The sequence below is a fragment of the Xiphophorus couchianus genome, chromosome 1 (assembly GCF_001444195.1).
Source record: "Xiphophorus couchianus chromosome 1, X_couchianus-1.0, whole genome shotgun sequence".
NCBI classification, from domain to species: Eukaryota; Metazoa; Chordata; class Actinopteri; order Cyprinodontiformes; family Poeciliidae; genus Xiphophorus; species Xiphophorus couchianus.
The window spans coordinates 23,986,630-24,012,269 of NC_040228.1; the positions used below are offsets into that span (position 1 = coordinate 23,986,630).

The 25,640-nt window shown below is 37.5% G+C and overlaps 2 protein-coding genes across 6 annotated transcripts in view; both read right to left on the bottom strand.

The window, feature by feature from the left end:
• The window catches only part of LOC114144566 (segment polarity protein dishevelled homolog DVL-1), a 33,798-nt gene extending 26,401 nt beyond the window's left edge, over positions 1 to 7,397 (bottom strand). For 2 of the 5 annotated variants that reach the window (XR_003595512.1, XM_028017559.1), the window contains exon 1: positions 6,911 to 7,397. Coding sequence is in view for 4 of the 5 variants with exons in the window: in XM_028017559.1 (XP_027873360.1) it covers positions 6,911 to 7,080 (170 nt within the window). In the remaining variant the exon portion in view is untranslated. The remainder of the gene's footprint in view (positions 1 to 6,910) is intronic. The other 3 variants (XM_028017525.1, XM_028017569.1, XM_028017536.1) reach the window with 2 other exon arrangements.
• Positions 7,398 to 9,614: 2,217 nt separating this feature from the next.
• Positions 9,615 to 24,480, bottom strand: LOC114145267 (matrix remodeling-associated protein 8-like). Its single transcript, XM_028018749.1, has 10 exons — positions 24,281 to 24,480; positions 17,838 to 17,864; positions 17,452 to 17,751; positions 16,211 to 16,312; positions 15,676 to 16,137; positions 12,450 to 12,614; positions 12,310 to 12,340; positions 11,588 to 11,667; positions 11,422 to 11,475; positions 9,615 to 11,343 (listed from the first exon to the last, which is right to left on the bottom strand). The coding sequence occupies exons 1-10, from the start codon at positions 24,306 to 24,308 to the stop codon at positions 11,318 to 11,320; spliced, it is 1,275 nt and encodes a 424-aa protein (XP_027874550.1). The 5' UTR covers positions 24,309 to 24,480; the 3' UTR covers positions 9,615 to 11,317.
• Positions 24,481 to 25,640: the final 1,160 nt, after the last annotated feature.

Sequence of the window (25,640 nt, forward strand, 5' to 3'; positions counted from 1 at the left end):
AAGAAGAATCGTGAAATCCTGGAGGGACTGAAAATGTGTTCAATAATATTTAATTTTAAGAATTTATTGATATTTTAACAGTTTGTAAACAGGTTTTATTAATACATTCTGGCACAACTGGCCCTTTAAGAGCATTCATGATCTTGATTTGGTCCAAACCGAAAATGAGTTTGACACCGCTGTAGTAATGAAACACATGTGCCTTTGTAAATTTCAATTCTTTTAAAAAAGGATCTCCATAATCATTCTGGCATTTAACAAATAGATTGGACTTATGGGATCCTAAATAAAATCGTAGCAACAGGAACAATAGAGTCTGAATCAATGTCAGACAGCGAGAAAAAATATGATTTATCTCTTTTTCAACTGTATTTGGGTAAAATTAGAGGAAATCCCTAATAAGTAAACAGTCAGTTGCTGTTTGTAAATTCCTGCTGCATAATTATTCAATAGTTGAGAGATGGATGGATGAATGAACAGATGGATGAGTCAGAGCGATGGTGACAGCGTGTCAGGGCGCTGCACTGTGTATTAATAGAGTCCTCCGGTGTGAGAGGCTCCCTCGCTGCATTCAGCAGTAAATTCCCAACAAAAATACCTGACAGTTACCCTTTGACCTGCTGGGACACGGTTCAGCAGCGAGAAGACTCCACACCTGCTTGGTCTGTCGCGCTAGCAGAGGGGAAAGCGCGTAAAGTGGCTTACAGTGACATATTTGGCAGTTTTCAGCTTATTGCTCTCCTGCATGTCTTTATGTGGTTTTATTTCTTGGGATTTTCCCTGATTTGTTACAACCAAGTGTTTCTAAAACTCTGTGGAGATCTCACATTAGCTCCTTGGCTTTGAACAGGATTTATAGAAAGGGAGAGGCACGACTTGAGCAGCAGAAAATCCTAAGAAGATTTTACGCAGGGGTGTCTTTGGCAGCGACTTTACAGCTTCCTTTTTTTCTCCAGCACTTCATGTTTGCCAGAATTTCCCCGCTAACTGAAACGATTAGCCAAGTTTTTTGTTGTTGTTTTTACGTGTGTGCGCGATGCTGTGGGAGCTGTATAGCTGGGAGTGGTGGGCAGAGATAACGCAGCCTTGTGGAAACCGCAGAGCAAAGACTCTGCCGCTGTGGCCTGTTCCACCTCAGGGAGGAAACGGGAGGGAGATGAGAACCCGGCCGTCCCGGGCCGGCTGCTCGCTAGCTAGGAAGTGTTTGCATCCTCTTCTCCACAGCTGTAAGGTGACTTGAGAGGAAGTGGGAGTGGTCTGTATAAATAACACAGCAGCCATGCTTCTTCCCTCTGTTTGTCAGGACTGAGCTGCTGGATTTTCAATCTGCACCAGATCACATCTTTAACAGCTTCCATCTGATATCAGGACAAGTTTGCGTTGCCCTCTTGAACTGGTAACATGCTCAGGCACTAAAAATGTTACACAAACAAACCACGTGTGGAGAGACGCGCAGTCTGGTGTGAAGCTGCCACTCAGTCATTACACTGGACTGCTTCAGCAGATTTTACAGGTTAATGGCACAAGTTACACCCTGACAATTATAAAATATTTTGCAGCAGATATTTTCCCATCTGGAGAAGATCAAGGCGTGTTTGTTTGGGATTTGAAAGAAGAACGCGGTGGGAAACTTTGAGCCTGAACCAAAAAGCAGAAGGAGGTAGAAATCAGCACACAGCAGCAGTCTGAGGTGGGCAGAATCAAAAAAGCTGAATATTTGTAGGTAGAAGGATTAGAAACAGCCTCAGTAGATAAGGAGATTGTTACACGCGGCTCTGCAGCTTTAAGTGGCTCTTTGAACCTCCCGCTGTGGCTCTAAATATTTGTCTAAAAATGATAGAGAAGGAACTCATGTTTTTAAATAGAAATATCAAAACAAATGCAAGTTTTTACATGGAATAAATAAACTGGATTTCCACAACAGCACAGCAGTAAAAGAACAAGTAATATTTCTGTAGATCTTTTATTTTTTTGTCATGAGGTTGGAGGTTATGTGCTTTAAAAAAACACACACACAACATCACATAGTAAATACATCAATTCACTTTTTCCAAACCTCAATTTTTCTTTATTTAAAAGTCTAAAACAGACAGAAAATTGTGGTTCTTTAAAAAAAAAAAATACAATTTAAATTTTCAGATAAGTATCTACTGTTTGTAAATTTGTTGTACTTTTTAAAGTTCAGATAATATTTGTTGCTCTAAATAAGCAAACATGGCTCTTTGGGTTGTAAAAGTTTCAGACTTTTGTACTAAATTATAAATTTATCTCCATTTATATTACCATTTTGAGGAGAAACACAGCAGATTAAAGTTTAAAACAATCCTTTAGTTTGAATGTGAATCTGATTTTTTTTTAAATGTGGAGGAAGTTAAGATTAGGGTGATGGTAAAGTGGCCTTCCGACCTCAGCATGCCATTTTAATGAAAAAAGTAATTAAAAACTGAAAAATGATTCCAAAAATATTGTTCTATTCTCTTTTAAGGGATGCTTAAATTACGTCATTTTCCGTTAAAAACTTCATGGTAGAAAGGAAATAATTTCAAACCTAAATTTGCCAGGGGTGTGAATAATTTTGGGCTTATCTGCATCGATAGACGAGCAAAGAGATTATAATCTGTCAATTTTTCCTCCATCGGCATTTAAGTAGATGCATTTAATTCAAACAACGGCGATAAATTTGATTAATCACGGGAATACATCACAAAAAAAGAAATAAAGTCGATAACTTTATAACTCAAATGATAACTTTGCATAAGACTTGATAATAAATAATTAATCCTAATTACCAAAGCTTAGCCAAAAGCCAAGCTAAAAGGATTAATCTTAAGTTTTCTATTAAATACAACAATAGTCCTCAAGTCTTCAGTAAGACTGTTCTGAAAATTACAGTACAGCTCACAGATTTTTGTTCTTACTTTGGGTTTTATCTGAACACATTTTCCAGAAGACCTGAGCAATCTGGATGCTAACAGGATGAAACTAAAGTTTAAATCTTATGTCAAAATGAAAAGCAGATCTGATAAATATACAGGACTAATAAAATGTCCTTCAATTTACATTTGTTTAAGAACTACCTCAATCTTTTTTCACATTTATATTTTATAGATTTAATTGTAATAACAGTGTTTACAGCATTAAATCCTAAAATGTGATAGTTTAGTCAACATTCTCTCCCTCATGGTAATGAATTTCACTATCATGAATTCATTACCACAGTGGAAGTGTTGCTGTTTACGCTGTATGACAACAAACTGCAGCACAGCCTTCAAATTTGTCCTCAAACGTACGTGAGGAGATAAAGGAGCACATCTGAGCAAAAAGCTGCAGAATTTCATCCTTTCAACTACAGAAGCTCTGCATCACAATCTCTGCAAAAGATAGATCCCCCTGCCAGCCCCTCTACTTTCTGAGTCACAAACAAGCCTGTTTCTTTCAGACCTTCAGCTTGGCTGCTTCCTCAGTACCAGAGAGTCTCTGTGACTTGAATTATAGTGAGGACTCGAACCCACTCACCACTGCCAGCGGCGACGGCGAAACTCTGTAACGTCACCTTGAAGTTTCCGAAATGAAAAGGCGAGTGGGTTGTGTCACTACAAACCAAACGTGATTCCTTTCTGTTTTATCCGTCCTGACAGACAGAAGATTGTAATTGTAGAAAACGTGAAAAACCAAAATAAATTAAGCATAAATCTGTACAAAATGCATTGTTTACGTTGCTGTTCTCTGATGTGTGGATACAAATGCTGTAGCTGGTGGTGAAATGCATTCTGGGGAACCTGAAATGCCATGTTCTCTGTGGTGAGCTCACATAGGTTGCAAAACGTTTACCAAATCTGTGTGGCGGTCGCTTTAAGAGCTGATATGGCAAGCATAAATGTAGTCCAGAAATCCTTCAAGAAATTGGCTTTTTTTCCCCCCTTCTGCACAACAGGGGGTCTACTACAGAGGACCAAGCACTGACTGCTCATTTACATTTCAAACACTGAATATAACTGCAAGGGGATTTGATGTTTTCCCTCTCTGCGCTGCACTCTTATTCTGTGGTTGCTAATTCTCCGGCAGCCATACTGTCTGTCTGGATGCAGCACAGCCAGTATGGCTACCACAAAGCGTCGTTTTTCTCTTAGCCTTTGACAGCCTTTCACTTCCATACTGTGCCAGTACTATAAGGCGCCCAGAGTGAATGTCGAGATGCCTTTTTTTTGTTGTTTTGTTGTTGTTTTTTCAGTGTGGAAATATGCCGTTCGGTGCACAATCATGCAAGAACGTCTGGCGTTCATAGCAAAGTGCTCAGGAAAATTGAGTCATGTCTCCATGTGGAGTGAGCAAATATGCTTTGTTTGTTTCCATAATCTGCTTGTTGATCACCTGAGGCCCAGCGAGAAGCCCAGCCTGCAGCGAGAAGGCAGGAAGCCAGAGCCGGGGACAAAGCACTCCGCCAACCAGGAAGAGCCAGTTTCCCTCGTCAGGCCAGAACGCAGTGGAAATAAGTGATGTTTGGCTCTGTGGAATCACTTCCTCCAACTATGCTCACGATTACAGCACTGCATATTAATGTGACCCGTGCCCACATATGACACACACTTCATCCGCTGGCTGACTGAGCAAACTGGAGACCTGCTGGGATTCCTGAAAGCCAGGACAAAGTTACAAGGTGAGGACAAGAAACGTGAAAGGAAGCTCCCATTCTGAAATTAAAACGGAAAAAAAAAAAATAAAAAATCAATATTCAAATATTCAAATTGATCAGATGTCAGCAGACTAAAATACCCAATCTTTCTCTTCCAAGAAACACAAATGAATCTACTTTCAGTATTAGTGAGGTTTTCTAAAAAAAAAGTCAGCAAAGCAGGGAAGCTTAGAAAAAAGCAACAGTGTACATTGGAACAAAGTTAGCTGCTCAGGCTACCTGCGCTAATTCCTAATAAAAGATGCTAATCTTAGCGTCATTTGTCTTTGTTTTAAAGTAACCATAAAACCATTTTATAGCGAGATCTCCTCTTTCTATTATTAAAACAACTAATGAACACTCACAAAAAGGCTTGAAATGTTTTACTGCTGTTCTTATATCTTCTAATCAATTAGTTCCTAAATACCAATTAGAAATGACATCTTAGCTATTGAACAAAACAACTGGAAATTCGAATTTGGTGTGATTCTTTGCTAACATTTCTAGTCTGCATGCTCTATTTCTTTTAAATGAGAACTTATTTAAACATGTTAAATGCAACACTTTGTCTCCATTATGGTAATTTGAGTGTCATTTAACCACTATTACTCTGGGATAAACAAGTAAAGCAATGTTTTGTTTTTCCTCGAAAAGAACAAACAAGCATTTTTATAGATCCATGGGAGTCTCGCAATGTTTTCCAATCAGTTCTAATTGATAATCAGCAGCTCAAATATTTAGATTTTACATTGATTCTGCCTATTTGATAAATGCATCAAACCAATAAACATATTAAGTTTATTAAAAGTCAGAAAACGTGTAAACATTGATGAATAAATGGGGATAATCATGTTGTTTCCTGGTGTTTTCAAAACCACTAGAGATCAGAATAAGGTAACTATAAGGTTTACCTAGAATTAGAAAAATGTGATAAGATTCATCACAAACTTTTTGTAATATTAATCTTTCGCTGCATATAGTTAGAGCTTCGGCTGTTCTAAAAATAAAACATACTCCTTATCAAAAAGAAACACGACCAAAATAGGGCAACATTTCTGCTAAATATCGCACAATAAATTAATTTAATCTCATTTTGAAATGTAAGCAGAGCATTTTGTTTTTATATTCCTCGTGCAAAAAACTGTGGAATACTAATAATCCTAACCATAATCAAAGTTTCTAAGCTCAAAAAGCTTTTTCCATCACAGGAAAAGTACTCCAAAAGTAGACGAGGAAGGAACAAAGTTAGATTAATTTTTATAAAGTTATTAGCTAAACAGCAAAGGCAATAAAACAACAACTGGAACACATGAGTAGTCCTGGGCTTATTTATTATTTGCACTTCATAAATTGTGCGGTTTTGCAGCTCAAATAGTAAAGATGATGGCTTAGAAAGAGTTTCCGATTTCCACCGTTTTTGTTTTTATACTTATAAATTTGATTTACATTTAAACGTCTTAGATATTGAAAAAAATTACTTTTATAAAAAGAAAATATACTGATTAACAACTAACTGAATGCAATAGTGTGAGACGAATCGATGAAAATCAGAATCGGAAAGTCAGTCCTGGAGGAAAACTGGGAATCGGTACGAGCCAAGCTTAATCCGCGCATTACTAATTTATATTCATTGGTTTGTTTAGAAGAAGGCTTTAAGAAGTTGAATATTTGAGGGTTATTATTCACAGGATTCACCTGCTTTACACATTAATTCCTATGATAGCCCTAATGAGTTAAGCAGACCTCTGGAAACAGAAAAGGAAGAAAAAAAAACTCCACATGCTGTGACTAATCCGCGAAGGGGAAAGTGAAAGAAAGGCCAAATATTTTGAAACCTGAGAACTTGGGCATGAACCTTTTGTCAGACCCTCACGCTGCTGCAGCTGGTTGGGATATTGTCATTAATAAGAGGAGCAGGGGGTTCTGGTCTGGTCTGTGTGTGTAATCCGTGCAGAGCAGCGTCATTAGGGCTCCGGACGGATCTGGTATCACTTCAAACAACTCGTGTGCCTCCTCCGCTGAGCGCAGGGCAGCCTGGAATAATGAGCAGGTGCCAGGAGCATGGAGACAGACATGCAACTACAATTTACACGCAGGTAACAAGGCTGCAGCCCGACTCAATTGATGTTCCATCTATCTGGGCCCTGAAAACCAGCAACCCGAGCTGGATAATAATGGAAAAAAAAAAAAAAAAAAAAAAAAAAGATCAAATAATAATAATAACAACCGGCCACTTACCCAAAATCCTGGTCCATGGATTTAAAGAAGAATTTGTAGCTATTGACGGGTCGGTTGTTGAGGACATTTTTAAAATCCGCTAAAGTGACTTTCTCCGGAGGAACAGACAGCTTGACCAGATAAGGAGTCTCCTCCTCGTCTATGTGATATATTATTTTAGTCTCCGCCATGAGAGACTGAGGGGAGGACAATCATTGACACAGGAAAGGAACAAGGGTTGGCAGCGCAATAAACAGGCCTGCTATGTTACCAGCTACCGGGAGAACAGCATAACCGCGTCGCCTAACAGCGAAAGCGGCGCAGCCCGCGGCGCGTAGTGCGGCTCCGTGTGCCCGACGAACGCGGCGAAAATCCGGACATAATCGCGTTGTGGGTGCCTGTATTCCTGCTACTGTCTGAGGCGCTACGGTGGCTCTCTCGGCACTAAAACAGGAAGGGACAGTCCACATCCTTGCGATATGGAGTTGGGAATATTGCTATTTTTCTAATTGGTTAGACAGTGCTGCCATCTAGTGGCGAGTCTGAGCTGCGTCTTACACAACCCCCTCACCCCACTGTACAGGAAACAAAGAAACGGTCTAATAAAGCGCAAATAAGCTATAGGCACGTCTTGTTATTTAGTTTTTTTACATCAAAAAATAAAGATGCATCACAATAGATAATATATTGTATAAATGAATTTGTTTTTAGTCATTTTAGTCAAACTGAAACGGTAGAAAGTGATTTTATTACAGTTAATTTAGATCAGGAGATATTTATTGCAGATTTATTTCACCAAACTGTTCTGCTTCAAGCAAATTAAAGTGAAATTTTCACTGATTAAAAAGGATGCAAACAAATTTCAATAATCTTAAACTAGAAATCTTTAAAAGAACAGCACAAAAATTAAATTTTTGTTTTAATTTTACAAAAATTAATATGACAATGACAGACAGTGCGTAGCATCTCAAACATACAGTAACTTTTACTCAAAAGTATTAAATATAGGTTAAAATAGTTTTTGGGGGTTTTTTTTGTTTTGTTTTTTTAAGGAGGGACTCATTCATATCATGTTCTTGTAGCCTAGAATATATCTAAAACGATTTAGAGAAGATTCCTGTAAAGAAATCAGGCTAGTACATTTCTTTAAGCTATTGTGTACTTTGTTTGCTTTTACAAAAATAATTGTTTTTGCAATCCTTATTACAAAACAGATACAATTTTTGTGGCCCATGAATACTTTTAACTTTACAGTTTTGGCCCCCGTTTCAAAAAGTTTGATTAAGATTATTATGGCTTACAGCTAAAGACAAACCAAAAATCCAGTTTTTGACCAAACAAGTACTTCTAATACAGTCATCTCAGCCTACTGTAAAATGTTATATTTAACAAACTCGAATATATATTCCATGAGCATGAGTCACATTAAACTTAAACATGCTTTTCATTAAGTCCACATTTTTATTTGTATTTTTTTTATTGGTATGATATTATAATTTCAAATGTCATGTTTTCATTAGCTGTAAATGGACAATTAACAGAAACAAAGACCTTGAAACATCTGTGTATAAATTATCTATATAATGTGTTTTTTTCTTACAGATAAAATTTCTAAGATATTAGTGTAGCTCAGATTATCTTCCTCTGGACAATACTCTAGGTTCTCTGTGGGACTCAGGCCAGTTTACCCAGTCAAACCAGTTACTGGTAGTTTTAGGGTACCAAGCCATGGTGGAAACTGGAATCAGAATCTCCATGAAGCTTCCCTGTCTAAAATGTGCCAGTCGATAACAGTGTTGACTTTGGACTTGATAAAACTCGGTGGGTCAACACCTGAACTGACACGGCTCCCAAAACTTAAACTTTATCAACTTATGTTACAAATTAAATGAAAAATTCCCTTTAATCTAAAAGTCCTTCGTCCTTTTTCTCCTTAGCCCAGGTAAGACGGTTCCAATGTTGTTTCTGATTCAGAAGCAGATCAATGAATGTCATCGTTCAAATCCAAGTCCTGGATGCTTCTCTGCAGGGACATTTCTCTGGAAGAACTGACTCTGGCCACAGTTTACACCTTGCAAATCTTCTCCAGATTCAGCAGATGGGCTTTGCTTTTACTCATGAGTCTTTGTCCACCTCACGTTTTTCCTTCCACTCAACTTTCAATCCTTGCTGCTTGTCCTTTTTTGTCAGTAGCTGCTGGAATATTTTAAAATCAGTAGTCTTCCCATGATTGTGTAGTCCATAACATAACATAACGTTTCTTAATTTAAAAGTCAGTATTATCATTAGTTTTTGTAAAAAAAAAAAAAAAGTTAATTTTTTGTTTTGATTTTAATTGAATTATTTTATTAATTTTAATAAACATTTTAATTACATTTAATTAAATTTTAAATTGAAACTAAAATTATTAATTAAAATTTTTAATTCAATTTTATTCTAGGAAAAAAAACATTTTAAAAATCTTGAAAAATTTTAATTTGGAATTTTATTGATACAGGTCATAATCATCACAATTTAAAAATGAGATAAAACAAGGATTTTAGATATATCTGTGTGTAACGAAACAAAATATTGTATGAGAATAAAATAGATTTGATTTTTAAATAAATTACTTGACATTTTGAATACATTTCAGTGACCAAAGAGCTAGATTTTATGATTTATCTTTAGACCACAGTTACATCTTTTTCCGAGCTCTGTTAATTAATCCAAAGAAAATATTTGTAATGAGAGAAAATCTTTATTTCAGAGAAACAGGCACTGCAAATAATTGACAGACTGGGCTATCGCTTGTGATTTACAATAACAGACACAAATACCTGACAGAAGCTACACAGTTCATAGTAAATGTAAGCTTGGCATGCAGGTTACCTTAATAAAATTAGTCATGTACTAACCAGGTCATGACATCTTCAAGTCCCCAATTTAATCTTTTTCTGTAATATTCAGATATTTCCTGAGTTTCCACTGACTGAACCCTCAGTTCTGATCACTGTTAGTTAGAAATAAATGAATTTTCCTTTTGAGGAAAAACTTTTAAATGGGAAGTTTGAGAAAGAAAATAAGTTGGGGTTCTTTATTTGTTCATTAAAAGACATACAAATACCTGGATGAGCTTCGCCATGTGCACACAAACCCTCTACAAACTTTCATTTTGGGCCATATCAAAATCGAAGTTAAACGTTTGTGCCAGAATGTATTGATAAAACCCATTAAACTGTTAAAATATTAATAATTAGCTGTCCCTTCACTATTTTGTGATTGCTTTTGTGTTATTTTGAAATCAAAATCACAGATTTTGTGGTGCCCATTCAGAAATATTTGTGAGGAATGTTTATGACATTTGCGTTAGTGTATGAAGTTAAATATGACTTTTTATCACTCACCTTATCAGTCATGGACTGTAACTTCCCAATAACCTCCAAGTTTTAGCAGCTAATATTTTTTACCCTCCACAAAATGAGTTTGCAGGCCATAATCTGCATCTCAATCTCAAAACATTGCCATGTCAGAGTCAGAACTGAGCTAATTCACCCTGATGCTGCACATATTTGTGAATTATAACAACCAAAAGAGTTAGATGTGAAGCTAGATGAGCACATTAAATAAAGTAAACTGCTGCATTTGGAAGAAATATGTGTTGTGGTCGACTTAGGCTTCCGGAGGTGAACGTTTTTTGCCTTCCCAACACTGGGGGGCGCTCATTCCCCAATGGACTGGACAAGCAAATAAGCATTAAAAACTCCCAACTAAATAACACCCTGGGCTGAGAACCACACTGCCCATATTAATGTATATCACTTATACATGTGTCTCAATCATAAACTGACCTTATATTTAATTTTTATCGTAGCTTTTTGGCTTTTGACACAGCTTGAGGTGTAAGCTTTAATGTTTTAATTATTGATTTGTTTTTGTCTGTTTTATTTGTTTTGGGGTACAGGACTTTTCCCAATAGTGTTACTTTAAAGTGCTTTATAAATAAGACCGAATTGTATTGTATTGTATAGTTTACATATTACAGTACAGCTGAATTTCTGCAAAAGATTGAAAGTTAAAAAAAATTAGAAAATAAAAAAAAGAGTGATCTGAGAGCATGCATAGCACATATCGCAAAAAACTGAATGCTTTTAAACAACAATAACTGAAAAAAATAAATGTGGACAAAATCTAGCTAACCATATAGTTTTGTTGATCAAACTGCAAGCTGTACATATATAAGAAAAAGGGGGTAAAAAAGAAAGAGTAAAGCCTTTAAACGTGGAAAAGCTTTGTTTGCTCTTGTTACAGCAGAGGGAGTAATCCTCCTGTGTTTTCTCCTGGATTTCCTGTGTCATTATTTTATTCTTTTCCTTCTTTCTCTCCGTCGTTCTTTATGCCGCCAGTGTTTGCCCTGGACCTGCCAGCAGCATCTTAGAAATGCCTCGCTCACTTCCACATCCTCCCATCGAATTCTGCAAGAAAAAGAGGACAGTCTTCAGCTTTCGGTGTCTGCTTGTGTTTTCCTGCACTTGCATTGAAAAATGTCTCACCCTTATTGCACTCTTTCACCATATCTCTTTCTTTCAGTAGGTTGTTTTTGAATTCTGTGGAGTCGGGAGAAAACACATGGGTAACCAGACAAAAAAAAAAAGCACATTAGTAGCCAGAAGAAGCCACGTGTGTTTGCTGCTTGAGGATAAATTAGGTTCAGTGTACCTGAATTCAAGGAGTCTTGGTTGTAAGTCCTCATCTCTGTGCAGTCTAATGCTATCTCACCTTCACTGATCATAGTCCCCCTGCAAACACAAAAGGTAAGGTAATTTTATTTCTATAGCACATTTTCAGCAACAAGGCAATACGAAGTGCTTTACAGGAATTAAAAGGAAATACAAACAAAATAACAAACCAAAGGAAAGAGCAAAAGAAGAAAAATAATCTAATGTTGATCTAAAGTATGTAAACTAGGTGCTCCTGTTCAGGGTGATAAGTATCCTCTGGTCTAATTCCTTTTGTGGGCTGGAAGAACAGGAGTCTTAAATGTAGTTGCTAAATTAGTCTTTCTGGATTGTAAGTTTGTTCTAATCCTTGTTCTGGGTTGCTAAATAAGTGTGCTCTAAATTTGTAAAACTAATGAGTACTCCACAGTAAGTAATAATAAAAACTAAATCTCCCTGCTCTGGAAGAATTTTTTTTCTGGATTCTAAGTTTGTTCCAATTCCTTTTCTGGGCTGCATAATAATCTAAAAAACTAACCAAGAAGTACAATATTGGTCTAAATAGTGAGTACTCTACAGTTTCTTAAAAAAAATAAGCTAAAGAGTGACTAATCTAATTCCTTTTCTGGGTTAAAATGAGTACTCCTTCACTACATAGGCACTCTTATTAGCATAACGTAAAAAGGAGAATATTTTAGTATTTAGTAAAGAATCATGTCTTACCCAACAGATCTACCCACTTCGTACTCCAACCCTGAAACAAGCAACCAGTGATCAGAATGAAAATACATTAAATATTCAGAGAAAACATCAAAACAGAATGAAAGACTGCAGCTAAAAAGCAAACAAAACAAACAGATTACCTCTCTTTTTCTGTCGCCTAGTCAACACGATGACAGCGATGACAATGAAAGCCAGCAGCAGGAAGGTTGCCAGGAAGTAGCCCAGGTGCTGCACGAAATAACCCCGTTGTTCAGGGAGGAAGACGTTTACCACACGGGGGCTGTCCTCTGAAACCTCCTCCGTCTCTGGAGGCAGAAAAAGGGGGGGGGGAAATCAAACAAAGACTGTAGGAGCCATTTATCCTTTCCTCTGTTTATTGCCACCAGGGGGCGTATTTCATTTTGAGTTCTGAGTGTCTGATGGGGGATGGGGTTATTTAAAGTCAACCATGATTCTGCTCAGGTGTTGTTAATGGGAAGAGGCAACAGTTTTCTACTGTGCTTGGTTTGGATTGATGTTGAATTTATGTGGATCTAAATGGAAATAGTTAGACAACAGACATTGTTCTGACAATAAATGACTTTATTATAAGTCAAATTGAAGATCGGCATGATGAATCTTAATTGAGCGCATGTAAAACCCACACAACCAGTAGCCTAAAATATAGGATTTTAGCCGCTACAAGGACCTTCAGGAAAAGTGATGCAACTTTAACTGAAGAGATAACCATTTAAATGATAACAAGTTACTGTTAGTATAGCTCAAACTCTAATGCAAATCAGTGCATAATTGTGAAATGGAAGAAAAATGGTTTAAAAATATTTTTAGCCACCAAAATTCTGAAATGTGCGGCGTGCTTTTATATTCTGATGCCCATAAATAAAATCCAGTGCATTTAAATTTCCTTTAAATGCCACCTGATTAATAAATACAGTTAACATAAGAGGAGGAAGAAAGAGCTCTGCTCAGATGATACCGTAAGTGAAATATGTGCAAAATGTTATTTGTGGCAGAAACGAGGGCTGGTTATTATCATGAGCATAACATTCAAACATGGCGGAAGCAGCATTATGCTTGGGGAATGCTTTCCTCCAGTAGGGGAAGGGAAGCTGTTCAGAGCTGATGAGAAGAAGAAGATGGATGAAGCTAAATACAAAATAATTTTAAAAAACAAACAAAAACCTTGAGACCGATGCAGAGATCTAGACTCTTAACATATAGCAAGACGTACGATGATTACTTTAAAATCAAAGCATATTCAAGTGTTGGGCTCAGTCAACACAGAGCTAAATCCAATTAAAAACATAAGATTTAGGTTTAGCAAATATTCAAGTCCAGATGTGCAAAGCTTGTAAAGACACCCTGGAAAACATGCGGCTGTAACATGTGGCTGTAATATATCAATAATCTTAGATATATTTCATATATCTAAGAAATATTTACACTTAAAGGTGAAAAGGTTTAAAGGTTCTGAATACCTCTGGAAAGAAAACGCATCGAATAGTTCTTACTCCCTCCAGAGAAAAGGGGGAAAGTTAAATGTCAGAACGGCGTAATGGCTTCCAGGCCCGGTGTCATGCAGCTGTTATGTTTTTCTTCTCCACAGTAAAAACACAGACTGACCAGAAAAGAGGAGAAATGTGAGGAAGCCGAGGCAATTTCAGTGATGTGGTCAGCCTGCGTGTCTGCATTAGTTTTCCATTCACAGCAATTTTTAAGTCTTCTCGCAAACACCCAGAAATCCAGCTGCTGCGTGAGTGGAAAATAAATCATTCAGCTCAGTGCTGGGCAGTAAACGGGCAACAGGATGAAGACAACTTTGTTTTTGTGATGAAAGCAAATCGTCCAGGTGGAGAAGAGAGGTTTTTTTTTCTTTCCTTGAAACTAGAAAGATGGCGTAACTGATTAGGAAACCTCTGGCTTCCTAAACCAGCCAAACGTGAAGAAAAAATAAAAGATAAAACACCTCCACCACCCACTGCTGGAGCTAATTATCAGCTGCCACTGTATAATGTACCTAATATGCATGCAAATGGAGACAAGTCTGAGGTCAGTGTCTCTGTGGAGTACAACTGACCTGCAGAGAGCCGGAGCCGCCCATTAACATCATCCTGACAGATCAGACGAGTCTGTTCGTGTCAAAGGCTATTTCACATATGCTGCTCGCAGAAACTCGCTCTCTCTTTTGTTTTTTAATGTTGTTTTCTTTTGCTCAGCGGGCCATGAATCATTTGCAAGTCAATGAACCGAAGAAAAGCATCTTCATTTTCAAAGACTGAGATTGGAGCTGAATTGTTGACAGCTTGCAAAATGTTTTCTTTGTGATAAGGAGGACACAGTCGGTTTGTACTTGACATGAGCGATTGCGGCGTGAAAAAGAAAAGCTCTCCTGACATTTGTCGTTTCTGATAAAAAGTGCTAGGAAACCTGGGAGAGAGCAAACCGTTCGAGATTAGCTCGATGGCGTGGGAAGAGAGGCTGAACACCTCGTACAAATTTGGATCCCACGGCTCCACGTGTGCATTTCTTTTCCTCTCAGCGTAATTTATAGAGTTATTAAACGGGCTGGCAGCTATTGAGGAGGGGAGGAGAATCTATAGTCTGACATGCATTCAGCCTCGCTTTGTTCTTTCATGTAACAGCTGGACCAAATTTAGAACAGATGTAGATGGACTTCCTCTGACTGCGAGTAAACATGGCCCTGCCAGACGCCGATACACATCAGCAGAGCAGCAGAGGCTGCTTGAGAAAGAATAAACAGCAGAGCCGATACCGCACTGGTCTAGACAGAGGGCCGGGACTTTCTGGAAAATTAGGTTAAAGGAGAACAAAAAGGAAAGATATCCCCACCCTAACACCAAAATTACAGCACTTTTTTGGTCTGCTTCTTCAAGTAAGCGCAGTTAAAATGTGTGAAGCTACACAAAGCGTTGTAAAATATAAAACAGTTGGTGGGGAAATTTACACCACTTCCGCTGCAGGCGGTTTAAAGCTTCTAAAGAAAGAAAGGCAAAAAAAAACTGATTCAAAAAATCCCACATTAGTGGTCATCAACCTACAGAAAGATTTGCCTCCTTTTCCTTTCACCTCTTCCTTTCGTTCTCACTCAACTGGTCTCTACATTCCTTCAACAGAACCTCCTCCCTCTTTAGCTCAAGCAGAAAAAACAGGGAGGACTGAGGAGAAACTTGGCAGGAGCAAAGTCTGAGTTAACTGACCAACTATGAGGGTAAATATGAAAAACACCCAGAGCAATAAACTCCCTCTGTCCACAATATTACCAGGAAGCCAAGAGAGGAAAACAGGAGAAGTAGATGCCCGAAAAACAAATCTCTGGTCGAACTCCCTTAAGCCTGACTCACTTACTTGGTTCCAGCTCATCGTTCAAGAAGATTCTCGGAGGCGTTGTGGGTTCACGCGGTAGCGAAGGTCCCACGGTCAGCCTGAAGATGCGCCTCTCGTGCAGACCGCAGTAGTGGTGGTGCAGGTTGCAGGAATACAGGCCTTTATCCTCAGGCATCAGGTCAGAGATGGTCAGTGAGAAGTCGCCGTACGTGAACGCGTCCTCTGCCACCCTCATCTTGCTCTGGGCAAACAAAGGCCCGTAATCCCGTCGCTCTCCGGAGGCGTAGAGGTCCACCAGTCGATCAGCCTTGTTGGGACGCACCCCGGGGGGCTGGAAGTCCCAGTGCGCCACCTGCTGCTGGTCCTCCTGGAGGCCGTCTCTCCAGAGGGCCCGGCGGTTCACACAGGGCAGCACGATGGAGCTGCCCAGCAGCACCACCAACACATTCTTCTCTCCGTCCCAGTAGCGCTTCTCTTTCCGAGCTGGAAAAACCACATCACTGTGAATCTCAGCTGATAGTTTGAATTATTCTGCTGCACCGCCTGATGGCCTCACCTGACTTGGTGACGTTGAGCTGGATCTGAATGGACTCGTGAATCTGACAGTAGTGGTGGTGCAAGTTGCAGGTATAAACTCCTTTGTCTGTGTTTACAACATCTGAAAGACAAGAAATAATTTAAAAAACACTCAACCACGGTTTCCCTCTATTCCCTCTATAAGCCTGGCGGGCCACCAGGCTTTACTTGCAACCCCACCAGGCTAAGCATTGTATATCTATTTAATTTATGTTTTTAACGTTTGTCTCTTTAAATACTTTACAGTTGGTGGTTAGGTTTAGGTAATAACATAATTACCTAGTGATATTTTCCAAATTTTCTGTCAACTTTAAACATTTTCTAACTTATAACATGGTAGGCCGCTGGATGACAGCCCTACAGCGCCCCCTACCACCAGGCTCAGCTAGTTTTACTGGGGAAAACCCTGCTCAACAATTATTATAAATGTTTGCAAGTTGGGCTGCAAGTTATCAATTAATGATTTAATATAGAGTTGGTTGATCTGATCAATTGACTAATGATTAATTGATAAGCGGCTATTTTCTTAAAAACCACAGTTTTTTCCTGTATGAAGAGGGCAAACTGTCTTTCCATATCATAAATGGCTAAAATCTTCACAATATGCTGAATTTAAAAAAATTACATCATTCAGTTTTAGCGTTATTTTGTGTCAGATGTATTAAGTACTGACCGAATAAACAGAAAATTGTGCACTGCAAAAACACAAAATCTTACTAAGTAATTTTGTCTAGTTTCTAGTGCAAATATCTTAATACAAATTAACTTAAATGCAACTTTTCAGCAAGAAATAAGCGCTTGGTTTAAGTAAGTAATTCCTTACTATTTATATTGGCAGATAAATTAACTTGTAACATGGGAAAAATGTCTTGTTGCCAGTGACATAATCTGACAATGGAACATGAATATAAGGAATCATTGACATAAAACAAGCCTCTATAGCTTGCTAAAAATGTACTTATAAGTTATATTTGTCTTATGTGAAGTGTACTAAGATATTTGCACTAGAAACTTGACCAAAAATACTTGGTAAAATTGTTTTTTTTGCAGCAAAGTTGGTTGACTGATACCCCAAAACACAGTTTTTGAGATAATATTTAAAAAACCCAGCAATTTTCCATGTTTCACGCTGAAGTTTGCAACTGTAAACATAAAAAATTCAGCGGTTGTTAAAACTTTTATGAGGCACTGTAGCGCTACAGAAAACCAAAACAGCCTCACTGTTGATGATGAGCGAGAAGTTTCCGTCGGTGAAAGCCGAGTCCGGGATGGAGACGCGTCCCTTATTAAAGCCGTTGTAAACCCTCTGCCGAGCTCCAGGCGACATGTCCAGAACCCGGTCCACCGAATATTCAGGGCTGTTGCGGGAGACGTCCCAGTGGACCACCCTCTGTCGGTCCTTCAGCCTGTCCTGGGTCCACACCATGCGGGGGCTGTGGCAGGGCAGGACGGCCTTGGAGCCTGCAGGGAGGGTGATGTTCTTGGCCTCCACCACAGCAGGCCTGCTGCTTTGACCCCAAGCTGACACAACGCATTAACACATTTACATAAATTCATTAGAAATTCGTCTTTCATGAAGACATTGCTCAGAAGGATGAATATTTTACCTTGTGGCAGGAAGAGAACGGCAAGAACTGGAAAAAAAAAAAGACATGGTGTTTAGATTTTGATGCTTTTATTAAAATGTTGTCCTGGGTTCTTTTGGGTCGGTCACTTCCCTCAGTGTGGCTTACTGGAGTAACAGCACCTTAGAGGCGGTCCTAACCTGTTTGGCACCCTGGGCAAACCACCACCAATTCCTATATTTCAGTCTCTAATACCCGAAAGTGCTTTAAAATGGCCGCACATTCCAGTGTCTTCAAATAAACCTGTTTACAACATCCACAGTTTCTCCAATAGAGCTTTAATATCAGTCAAACATTGAATATATAAGAATATATATGCTGACATTGTGTAAATGACAGTAGACTCAGATTGTACTCAATATTAACAATTTACTAAATTGCCATGTTTAGGGACTTCAGGGCTTAAATCTTTGTTTTACTTTCACTCTTGGGATAAACAAAATAATCTGCAAACCTTAACTTAAATAGCACTGGTCAACAAAAGAATTTAGGTTTTTCAATCGTTTTGGGGTAATTTTTGATGTGCTGAATCCAAAAATCACATTGGTTTTGCTCAATTATGCCAATACACTGAACAACATGAGCATCAAAATGCATAACCTGTTCTCACATAAGTTTGTAACATTTAATTAATACACTGTGATAATGTCATAAAAATTTAATCAATTTAGTCAGAAGATTGGAGTTCTCTAAATCAAATTAGAATAAAAACCTGACCAAAATAGTCCTAATTCTGTTGGAAAAAACATAGAAAATTTGTTTTTTGTTGTTTTTTTTGCAACCAAGTGTAATTAACCTCGGAAAAATAAACACTCTTGACAAAATGTGAGTTATCACACTGAATAAAACACATAACATAGTTTCACAAACTTCTGTTAATGTGGAGGAAACTAATCTGTTCCACGGTTTAACCTGGCGTTAAGCCTTCAAGACAATACACAGGGCAAAGCGGGCCAACCTCTACCGCCTGTCAGACACTGAGAAGGGCAAATTAACCCACCTTTGTTTCTCATCTATTCTTGAATTTCTTTATTTTGGGGCAAAATTTGTTGCTGTTTGATACATTTTAGCCTCATGTTGGATGTTGGATTCAGACCACAGAGTTGCAGATAAATTTAAATGAAGTTCTCTAATACATGTGATAATCACAAAAAGAAGTTTGATAACATAATATACTAATAAATAAAACCTAGATTTGACAATTGTTTTTTGTATTTACTCAACTTACCTTTGACTGATATCAGAATTTATGATCCAAAAACATAAAAAATAGACAGATTTTTTTAAGGGAGCAAATACTTTTTCACCACTTTGTGTCAGGCTCTGCCATCCTTAAAGCTGCAGTACTGCTTTTTGGATCTGCACTGCCAAGACAGTAAAAACTTTCTGATTCAGCAGATGTGGGTTCAGTTCAAAGTCACAGAAGGGAAAATGTAAAAAAAAAAAAAAAAACAATAGGGTGAAACTAAAATCCCAAAGTGGAGTCACTCAGAAAAACATCCCTAAATACGTACAATATACCCTGGAAATTTTTCTTGTTTGTATTTTCTCCTTCTGGTGACTTTCCTACTTGCTCACTTGCTATTTCTAATCATCTGTGCTTTTTGGCTGTCTGTTTACTGAAAGGCCAGTGGAGGTGGATGCTGCCAGAGCACACAGAGCCTCTATTCATGGTGACAGCGGATGGCTTTCTGCAGGGCCGTGATCCTGCAGAGGCTCCAATTCAACCCACAGCCTGTTCTCCGACATCCAGGAACCTGACCAAACACCTGTGTTTCCTCTGGACATCCAATGAAAACACCAAGCCATAAAAACCCAAGTGCTGTCACACAGTTTTGTAGCTTGTGTTGAATGTTCTTATTGGACAAGAAGAAAAAACATCTGGAAAACGCAGATTGAGGTCTGTGCATTGTTCAGTGTTTAAGAGTAACTATTGACTTTTGTAAATAGATCAAACTCTATTTTGTGCATATTTGAAGATTCTTTGGAAAAAATTACAGAATCTGTTGCATTGTAATCATTTTTTTTTACATGAAACGGGGGAAAAAAACACAGAATCGGCCTGATAAAAACCTCTGACCCATTTTTTCCTACAACTTCTACAACACAGACTATTTTTAATGAGTTGCTAGACAAAAAAATCCCAGTTTACTTAGCTGGCTGTATGATGCATAGAGTGACACATGCGCCTCTCCCACATCCTGTCAGCAGGCTGCTATTTTTCTCTAACTTACAAGAAAAATAAATTTTGGAAAGCAACATTTCTGGAGAATAAATACAAAAACAGACCAGATGTGGAATCTAGAATGACTAATATTAGCTTTTCATTTTAGGGTGGAACATATAAAAGGGGCAACCGGCTTTTTTTATAAGTCGGAAAAAGAAATAAATTTGGATTGTAAGTATAAAAATCTAAGTTTTGTAACATTTTAGCAGTCACAGCGATTACAGTAAAGTATTACATGCTTTGCATTTTAAACTAAAAACTTTCTTTGTTTTTTAATCGTATTTAAAAGATTAGTTTAATTTCTATTATTTTCACAGAAAATTGTTTGAATTTTGCAGTAGGTTTGAACCGATTGCAGTTTTGTGGCCGATCTGATTTCTGTTTTTTCTTTCTTGTGTGTGTTTTTACTTATTATTACTCTTATTATTTTAACGTTATACTTATAGTATATTTTTTCTCATATTATTTTTCTTTATCTTTTCATCAACTTATTTTATTGTCATTTTTGTACAGCACTTTGGTGCAGTCTTAAGCCAGTTTTTAAAGTGCTATATAAATAAATTTGACATTGATCGCCGATTACCGATCTTTTAAAAAGCTTAACCTGCCAATTCCAATTTTGGACGATACCGATTTTATTTCGTATGGAATTTTTGCTCATTATAGCAAGAAAGTTGCTGAATTGGCAACAATGGAGAGATAATTTTTAACTGTAATCTTGCAGACATGACCTGGTGGGCCGGTCTGTCAGTCAAACCTGTTTTTCACTGGAGAGCAAATCAGGACAGCGGTTGATTTTTAGTCCTTTGCCAAAGTAGATAAGATTGGCTTCACATGTAAAATTGGTCGATCACCGATCTCCTAAAGTTACAAAAATCTGCACCGATAAATCGGCTGCCCAACAAATCGGTGCACCCCTAGTATCCAGGTTTCATGTTGTCACATATTTTAAACAGAATGATCTGCCATGTGTTTTTAGACCTACAAATAACACAAAACACTTGTAAGATGTTGCAGGTATAGCTGATAAAACTCTGGGACTTTTTTATGACATTTCTAAAACGTAAAAATCTGATCTGGCAGCCGCGCCGACCCTACATAAAACACCTCATTCTGGAAAACTTTACTGACTTATTTTCTTTCACTGAAGCATACTTTCATGCAGATGTTGAAACAAAAGTGCCTCAGCCCCTGTAATTGTCTCTTATAAAACACTGGCACTGACTCATCAGACTGTTTTAGGGCTTAACTACGTGCTACTGAATTACCGGAGATAATAACAGATATTTAGCAAATGGCTGCTGTCACTCGAACCGCATGAAGCAGAAGGAGAATCCTGAAAGGTAAAGAAAAGTGAAGTTGTAAAAAATAAATTTGATCTGTAAGCAGAAATGTTGTCATTCATGAGTTATGTGAGTGTGTGAGTTACTCATCATGTAGTCACAAGTCTAAGCGTGACAAATGTTTGTCTGCAGAGTCAGCTAGACATTCAAGCACAAACTGAGACATGGTGAGTGAAATGAAGACAGAGATGAGTTTTAGAAATAGCATTCAAGATTAGCTTTATCAAAACATTTCTACCTAAAAACAAGGCATCTACATAAGTCTGAATGTCTTTAAAAACTTTTTTTATTTCAACAATTATATTTAAAAATTTTAATTCATATTACACAGATTCATTACATCCAGAGCGATATATTTCAAGTGTTTACTTTCGTAATTATACCTGATAGCTAAGTGTTGATTCAGTTTCTCTGATAATTACAATGTTCAGTTAAAACAATAACGCATATTTTTCATTCTCCGTGTAACTCTTGAATTGTCTTGGCTTCACAAATCTCTCGAGGCTGCAGTTTTTTCTTCCACTTAACGTTCCACCAACCTTGTTGGACACAACATTTTGCGAACAGGCGACTTCTTATGCAATTACTCATTTTTTCTGTCTTTTTGATGAACAACCATCAAGTCAGGAGTCTCCGCATTACTGTGTAAGCCATAACATAGTACAGTCATATTCAATAAGTTACACATGAAAACCTCCTAGTTATTCCACCAAATACTGATCTCTGAACTCTTCCTGAGTTAAAACATTAGCATTGTTGTTTCTAAATTAATATGAACTTGTTTTATTTGCATTATTTGAGGTCTGAAAGCCCTGCATCTCTTTCCTTATTTTGCCCATTTCTCATTTTCTGCAAATAAATACTAAGAAAATAAAATATCAAATAAAAGAAAAATGTTCATTTTACTAAAACATATACCTATAAAATGTAAAATCAGAGAAACAGATCATTTTAAGCAGTCTTTTCATTTTAAGTCCCAATAAGTCTCGTTTGTCAGATTAAATACTATATACCTTTTAAAAATAACCTTAAAGCAGGTATTTAACATGTTTCATTAAGTTCACATTTATGTTTTTTCTTAAATATATTCTTTTATTGGTCTAATGTAATGTTTTAATTTTAAAAGTCATATTTTCATTAGCTGTAAGTGGAACATCATCACAATTAACAAAAATAAATCCTTTTAAATGTTTAATTCTGTGTAATTAATCAATACAATGTGTTTATCTTTGTGATAAAGTTGCTAAAATAAATGAACTTTGCATTAATATTCTAATTTATTGAACGTAAAAACATTTTTAGTGGTCTTGTGTGATGTGAAGAATGTTGTTTTTCATAAGGTGCAACAGCTGAATCAAACCTATAAAAATAAAAGCACTATTTGATGACATTGTGATGTGTGGGCCACTTTAAGCTGGACGGAGTGGGATGAAGGGTGACTGGTCTCAGAGTCTAAACACACTTATTCTTCTTTCCCTGTCATTTTCTGTCTCCAATGACTGGCTGCATGCAGCTACAGTCCAAATCCAAACAGCAGTTCTCATCTTTTCCAAGCTGCTCTGCTGTTTGTGGCCGATCATTAAAACAGACCCGACCATCATAAACATGCTGCGGATGAAACCCCCTCCTCCTGCTCCACGTCGCCCCGGACCCAGAGCGACCCACTTGTGGTGAAAACACTCATTACTGACACGTATAATCACCGGCTGCTGGATTGTGCTGACTCCTGCTCTCAGACTGCAGCTAACTGGAAACACATTGGGCTGAATCCATAAAAAAAAAAAAAACAACAATGAGATCACTGCAAAAGTGCAAAAGCAGGACGGAGTCAGTCGTAGCCAAAACAGCCGTGCTGAAGGCTGAGGTTTATGTTTTATGAGTAAAAAACTCAATCTTTTTTATTCAGAACAGAAAATCTGAAAATAGTTTGTTTCCTGAGACATAAATACATACAAAGGTCTATTTGAGATTTAATATATGAAAAACAACACCAGGAAGTTAACTAAATAATTTAGGAACTATTTTAGTAACTTAATGAAGATTTATTATATATTTCCCAAATTAAGTTGGTGTTTTTCAGCTCTCTTTTTACACACAAAATACAGTAGACTTCTTAATACTTCATGAGGTTAGGTGGCAGTAAAAGTTAAAAACCCAGTTTGTTTATAATGAATTATACAGAAAAAAACATTTTTATTTTGTTTAATTTCTATCCTGCATTATGGGTTTTTCTCAGTGTAATAACTCCCTAATTTCTTTGTTAGAAACACAGCAAAAGAAACAAAAAATGCCACCAGCACAACTGCAACAAAAGCAAAAAAAAAAAAGGCAAGAAGCAACTATTGATTGAACCTAAAAAAGAGAGAAACTTGTATAAAAACTCAGTGTATCTAAAAAGTATTAATGCTAGTTTAACAATACATGCTTGTCGGGGGGAAAAATTAGCTCTTGTGAGGGTTTTATTTTATTACAGTCACCAATCAAGCATGAAACATGACGGGTTTCCGGATGAACACAGTAAAATATGGTTTTCTCTCAGCTGATCTGACCCTCCTGGGAGAAAAACACCTCAGTGTGTCATTTTCTGCTGCCCTAACCAGCATATTGTTAACCACAAAACACAAGTTTACATGTGGCCCTCTGTGTTGCTGCTGTCATCAGTGTAACTACCCACTTGTCATCAGATTTTATGACTTAATCTCTATTGTTTAAGTGGATATATATCTTGACAGCTTTTTCTTTCTTCGTAACCTGGATCCAATTAAAACAAACATTCCTTTGTGACTTTTTTCAAGTTCTACAAGAATGATAAAAAATGAAAATTAAAAAAAACAACAACAAAACAAGGAACTTACTCAGTAGGAGATTCATATCTAGGCGCATCTTCTCCTCGGCGCTTGCAGCAGATGTGTGGCTCCGTCAGAGGTGGTGTTGTTGTGCACATCAGTTGAAACACTGAGGATTTTGCGAAGCTGCAGCTGGGTTCTGCTGTGTTCCTGCAGGCTGGAAGCTCCACAAGCTCCACCTTCACCAGGCCATGAAATTCAACCCTGCCACAGCTCCGGCCCGCTGGGCCACACACACACACACCAACTTTTAAAAAAAGGTCATGAAAACAAAGAAAAGGTGCAAATATGTGTTTTAATCCCCATCTAAAAGACTCGCAAACACATTTATTCTTACAAGAGATCTCACATTTTTTTCTTTTGCACTATAAACAAAACCTTATTCCAAGAAAATGTTTGTTTCTTTCCAAAGTCTCCGCATGAATGCTGTTGAAACATTTGCCCCCGACATTTTACAGCCTGTTGTTTGGACTCTGGTTTCTTTTCGCGCATATTCCATGATAGTTTTTCCCAGATGGAAAAACTTCCCCTTCACTTTCCGTCTTCTTCTTTTTTTTAAGTTAAACAAAACTCGCTCGTAGAAGTCCAGAAGAATCTTTGCAGATTTTTCCAAACTCATAAACCCATTATTAAAGGATTATTAAAATGCCTTTTGGAGACCGAACCACTCAAAACCAAATTATGTCACGTTTACTTAGTTTATGTAACGGCGAAATATCGCCATCTAGTGACTAACAAAAATCACAACCTTTGAACCTAAACCACGAACGACATCTTATTTTATTTGCGGTTTAATTGATATATCGTCACAAAATAGCTCATAATTACAGTGGAAGGAAAGCGATATGGGTTTTCCAAGTCTTTAATGAAAGATTTGTAATCACTTCCATGTAATCGAATAGCCATAAATAAGAGTTGCTACATTTTTTAAATCTCTGAATAAATATAGCTGATCAATGAAGGTCCAGAAAATTAACAGCATCGTGAAAACCAATGAATTAGACCGACTGGTTACCTACCTGATCTTTATGGCTGAGTGGAAAATGGAAATCCAATGCTGAAAGAAGCCAGTCCCTTTTCCACAAACCATGTAGCAACCGTGGGAAAATAAGAGATGCTTTCGTTGGCTGAGAGCTAAATTAAATCTTCTGGCCGACATGCAATGCATTATGGGAATGTGGCAGAAACCTACCACTGCCCAAAATGTGAAACATGAAGCATCGTCATCATCTTCAGCAGGGACAGAGAGGAAGTTCAGAGTTGATGTGAAGATGAATGGAGATCAAAAAGTCCTGGAAGAAAACTTGTTCGAGGCTGGAATACACCACAGCATATTAATGTGTTAGATTGGCCCAGTCAAAGTACAAAT

Coding starts and splice junctions, on each gene's coding strand:
- LOC114145267 (XM_028018749.1), bottom strand. CDS start 24,308: ATGCGCCTAGATATGAATCTCCTACTGA. Junction 11,476..11,587: donor CCAAGACTCCTTGAATTCAG/GTACACTGAACC, acceptor CCGACTCCACAG/AATTCAAAAACAACCTACTG. Junction 11,344..11,421: donor GGTGAAAGAGTGCAATAAGG/GTGAGACATTTT, acceptor TTTTTCTTGCAG/AATTCGATGGGAGGATGTGG.